Consider the following 5,450-nt stretch of genomic DNA (forward strand, 5'->3'; position numbering starts at 1 on the left):
CAGGAGCAGTTAAATACCTTTCTACAGGCAGCTTAAAGACATTTTTTAAAGATTAATTGTTTTCAATGTTTGGAGGAATTTTTTTGCAGAGTAGAAAAATGTGCTAGTTTACTACAGAAACAAAACGAATGTTGCTTTTGCCTGAAATTACCTAAGTTGGTCAAAAGCGGGTATTTTGGAATTTTTTGCTGTTTGACTAGATTGCAGAAAGTTCCCTCTACTCTTTACTTCACTTTTGTGTTCTTTGTTGTATACACACACACACACACACACATATATATATGTATATTCAGTGAATATTCTGAGGTATCTCCATGGGAATATATAAGCACACATTAATGAGCAATGCAATGCCTACTAAAAGTAAAGATTCTAAAGTAACACCAACCTAGATGTGTTTTCCCCCAAAATGGTTTGTTTTAATTTGTTTGAGTTGAAAATCACTTTCCAAGTTGATACCACATCTTTAAAAATTTTTTTTTGTAAGTATGAGGAGGTACTCAGCATAATTATGAATTACTGTAATTATCAGAAAAGAAAAAAATATGATTTCTGAAGCGCATGCTTTATTAGGAAACTAGGTGCTGAATAAGTACCTAAACATGTATTTCTTTTTGGTTCCTATATAAGTGATAGTTTAGTGAAATGACGTGATTCTGTTTTAATATCCTGTTGCTTATTGTACCTGACAAACAGAAATGAGGAAAATGAAGAATTGATTATCTGGGGCCATTTTCTTGAAACTTGCATATTATTCCCATTTATGCTCATTGGAATAAAGAAGAGCATTTCTGTAACAAATTAAGAACATGCATAACCTGTTATGGCATAGTCATAGACGTATAATAATATTGTCTAGAATTACAGTACTCTCTCAAAGTACATCATATTCAAAATTCACTGGAGATGTCTTAGAGACATCTGTTGTAATTACAGGAACATGGTTTCTAATTCATTTAATTCCCTTTCCTACCTAAACTGTACATATAAGTGAATTTTAAGAGACTGTATATAAATTTTTAATTACAAAATGATGTTATACAATACATTATTAATAATAGCCAACAATGCATAATGTTTATGCATGAGTCCATTACAAAGATGAACTAATGTATGTCAATTCTAAAAGAATGCACTAATTTGTCCTGAATTTGTGAATGAAGTTGAATCCATGATGCAAGCCAATGAATGCAATAACACAGAGTGGTTTAGCATGCTTTTTTTTTTAGAGTCAAGACACACCTTGTACCTATGGCATTTAAGAGGTATTTAGGATTTGTTCATCACATGTGATCAAGATCTTATTTTTCAGCGAGCCATGCTGTTATGAAATTTGGACTAAGACCATAGAATTGACAGTACTGGCTTTCCCAGACAGGTGCAGAATAAAATGGTCGATAGCATCCAAGAAATGTGTACAGTCCTTACATTTCGGCACATAGAAATCACAGTCTTATTGTCATGGAATTTCCCTGTGGGGCCGAAGGGTCTGCTGGGATGTGGTTAACTTCGCTGTGCTAACGGTAACAGATTTCCGAAATCTCCATGGCCAGCTCCAGACACTCGCTGGTCTCATGGCAAGATTCAAACAGGCTGCAGTCCACGTCACAGTTGCAGTTGCAATCATTCCAAGTGTGACTTTCATCCGAGGTGTGGTGATATCCGTGAGAGGGGCAGCACAGGTTGGTACACACCATTTCACAAGTATCTGGGAGCATCAGGAGACAGTCCCAAAACTGGCAAAACAGACAGGTGAGGATAAGGGAGGCACACTCCTCTGTTTAAAGAAGAAGAAGACAAAAAAAGATTAGTGGCACTTAATGATTGGGGGCATCTCTGAAGGACAGGCGTGTAAGGTGGTGTTCTTGATAACTTTATGGGCCAACTCTTAATTGTCCATATTAGGGGTGATGTACGCCATGATTCTCTCAAGCTTCCCCACCCCCCATGCAGGACTCACTCTATTTAAGCAATTGCTTTATTAACTTCCTGAGCATTTCTATTGATTCCACACAATCTGGTTATTTAAAGTGCTGTCACTTTTCTAAACTCCTTTATTTACTTTGCCTGCAGAGGTGCTGGGAAGGCACACAATTAGCTATCTATTTGGAAACCTTGCAACTCTCTGAAAAATAGCAGGTCCTCCCCAAGTGCAGAGAGCTTTCGGTAGCAATTAGGGTTGGGGACAAGGAGAGACTGTACAAACTTCCAGTTTCTTGTCCCAAGGCTTTGTCATTTGTATGGTGTGGATCCCCAGAAATCCACCACACCCATATTCACATGCAAGCCAAAGACCTAATATAAATGATTTTTAAATAATCGTAGTTTTGATGTTAGTTGTATTTTATTTTGAATCCCTGTATCCTTTGTCCTCCAGTTACTGTGAAGCCTTGATTTTATATTCATGTTAAATGGAATATGTCATCATATGCCTAAAAGAGTAGAAATCTTCTCAATCCTCTTTAAGAAAATTGGTTTAAAAATTTACTACGCAGACTTGTGAAAATCTGAAAAGTATCCTTAAGGTATTGAAGGTAATTGGTAATTTTAGCCAAACAGCTGTGATGGGTTATAAATTATTTTATTTTTTTGTTTCCATAAAGGGAATTAGTTAGAAGATGTAGCAGCTCTCTTGTTAAAATTATAACTTTTTTTTTTTAGTCAAAAAGTTCTCAAAAACATGTGAACATTTTTTAACTGGGTAGGTAAGCGTTTACATGAGACATCATCTAATTAATTAAAGTCAGTATCCTGAAGATTGTTGATGATTGAAAGTAACAATCTGGCATTAATTGGAGAAAAATTCTTCCTCCTGATGGGTTTATCAATCAAAGTTAGATTTTCATAGAGATTTATTATTCTTTTCACCAAGAATGTTAATGTTAATAACTTTTGGTTTTCAGACTTTAGCTGGCTGAAACTATACAAGCCTGCAGGAGAGATTTTGCTCCTGGAGTCATCTGCTAAAGGGTTCTGAGTATTCCTAGAGCCCTGTTCATTTACTTCCAACAGTGCTTTCCAGAAAACTTTTTTACTTTTGTTATTCATCTATTTGTTAATCTGTAAGAGGAGGGAGAACATGGAAACTTGCTCTAAAAGGGAACAAATATTTTGAAGATTTCTTTTAAAATCCTCATATAAATGTGTAAAGTGACCTGGCATATAAGTAAACAAAAATCTTCCTTCCTGCCTCCATCCCACCCTCTATCCCTGCCTCACACCCTCCTTTTTTTTTTTTTTCTTCCCAGTAAGACGGTGGTAAAGAACCTCACCATGACTTTTATGATGACTTTAATTGCCATATATTGTTGCAGGTGCTGTGGCCATTACTAAGTATTTCTTAGTAGTGTAGGCAGCATATCCCATAATACCTCTAGGGCGTATGTACTCATCTCTTTGCCAGAAAGGGTGTATTTTTTTATTCACTCAGAGCCAGCTTCTAGCATGTGGCTAACTCACCCATATAAGTCACCACAAACCACCCACAAAAATTCAGGAGTTAGTTAGCGCAGTACCTAGACTCTATTTCATGTATGCATTTCTGAAGAGGGTGTGTTGGTGGTTAAAGGTATGGAGCAAAAAACCTCATCAACTTTTACTAATGCCAAGAAGGCTACTCTAGCAGCCCCCAGCAAAGAAGAAGTTCTCAGTAGAAAATATTCCAAGCAAATGTTCCATAGCCCCCAGGCTGGAGGCTCAAAAGACTGACTCAGACTATGATCATATAAAAATGATCCAGTGGGATCACATCCTTTGTAGATGGAGATGTGAGGCTGAAAGTTTAGTTTACAGGCAGGTTAGGGTGGGAGCTGGTGTTTCCTATCGAAGTGTGAAATACCTATTTGTGAAATGGACTTATTCTTTCCTGAGGACGTATAATCTTTTGGTTTAATTCCTCTTGCCATTGTTTTCTCAAGCTGGCAGATTCTGGAGGTCTCTGCTTCTGATGTACACCGTAGATTTTATTTACACACACACACAAAATTACACACACACACGCTAATCCTTCAGCCAAACTGGCATTTGTTTCCTTCTACCTCTCTATTTTGCATTTGAGAATAGAAGAGCTCTTTTTTTTTTTTTTTCCTCTCTCTGTGTATAAGTCAGTCCTTTTTATTTGGTTATAAAAGGCAGAGCCTCTTGCCCAAAAAAACATGGCAACATTGGTGAATTGAAAACAGATTTTTCCAAACTTTCAAGAGCATTGAAAACTTTTCCCAAAAGGCATATTACATAACTCTACACGGACAGCCGAAACTATTTTGCATATGGGCAAATTTTGTTTGCACAAAAGTAACATAAGCAGTTCTGGGGGGAAATTTGCAACTGTTTGAAAAGAGAGTTGAGTGTCCCCTATTCCTGAATGGGTGTGTTTTCCTTTGCCTGCACAATTTCTTGGGGCTTCCATGTTTAATAAACATGATTTCTAAAGTCATAGCCCATGATTAGCACCCTACTGTCAGCCATCCAAAAGAATACACTATGCTTCCATCTGCCCATTTCGTGTCTCTTCTCTTCACCAATGTCTTCAAGATATCTCCCACTTACCGAGGCCAAATTATATCCAGATCTCCCTCTTTCCCCATTCCACACACCTGTCCTTCCTCTGGCTTTCTCTTGTGAATGGCTCCTGCATACTCAGATGAAATCAGCAGAAAGCTGGGACTCATTCTTGTCATTTTCCTTTTCCCCATCATACCACCGTCCTCCCTCCAGTTCCTTGCTGAGGTTCTGCTCATTCTGTCTCAAGTTGGTATGTGAAAACCAGAAGCCTCTACCCACCTCTAGGGCCACCCCCTTAGTTCCGGCCACTATCAGCCGTCGTCAGGTCAACAGCAATAGGCTCCTATCTAACACATTGCTTTTACACGAGCCCAGCTCAAATTCATCAGCTCCTGTGATGTTTTTCATTGTAGATGGGAAGAACTCACTCTCCCATTAAAGTCCCACATCCTTGCCATGGCCTGTGTGATAGGTTCCTGCCTGTTTTTCTGGCTTCCCACCCTCTGTCCTCCTTGCTCACTGCACTCCAGCCACACTGGTTCAGCTTCAGATCCTGAGATGCCCCACCTGAGAGCCTTTGCCCATGCTCTCCCTTTGGCCTGTGTTCCATACTTTCCCTTCACAGCTTGACCTGATTCCTACTCAACCTCTGAGCCTTTAGCTTAAGACATCATTTTTCTACATGCCATGAAACTCTCATAGCATTCTATTTTTTCTTCATGGTACTGATGATAGGATGATATGAAGCTAATTAGTTTATTAGTGAGTTTCTCCCTCTACTAGAACCTGAGCTCCAAGAAAGCTGTATCTGTTGTTGAGTGAATGAATGAATAAATGAATGATGGGAGACAAATAAAGTGGTCCTCATTTTGTAGATGAAAGGACTAAGGCTCAGGGATTGTCCCTGATTGTCCTGAATCTTTCAACTGTAAGGTGCTTGGGGGTGG

The 5,450-nt window shown here is 38.5% G+C and overlaps 1 protein-coding gene across 1 annotated transcript in view; it reads right to left on the bottom strand.

The window, feature by feature from the left end:
• Positions 1-1,498: 1,498 nt before the first annotated feature.
• Positions 1,499-5,450, bottom strand: part of MDFIC2 (MyoD family inhibitor domain containing 2) — a 10,372-nt gene continuing 6,420 nt past the window's right edge. The window contains exon 4 of the mRNA XM_081805832.1: positions 1,499-1,777. Within this exon, the coding sequence (XP_081661958.1) occupies positions 1,518-1,777 (260 nt within the window). The 3' untranslated portion in view covers positions 1,499-1,517. The remainder of the gene's footprint in view (positions 1,778-5,450) is intronic.

This window comes from Leptonychotes weddellii, chromosome 1, assembly GCF_054177405.1.
Source record: "Leptonychotes weddellii isolate Sample4059 chromosome 1, ASM5417740v2, whole genome shotgun sequence".
Classification (NCBI taxonomy): Eukaryota; Metazoa; Chordata; class Mammalia; order Carnivora; family Phocidae; genus Leptonychotes; species Leptonychotes weddellii.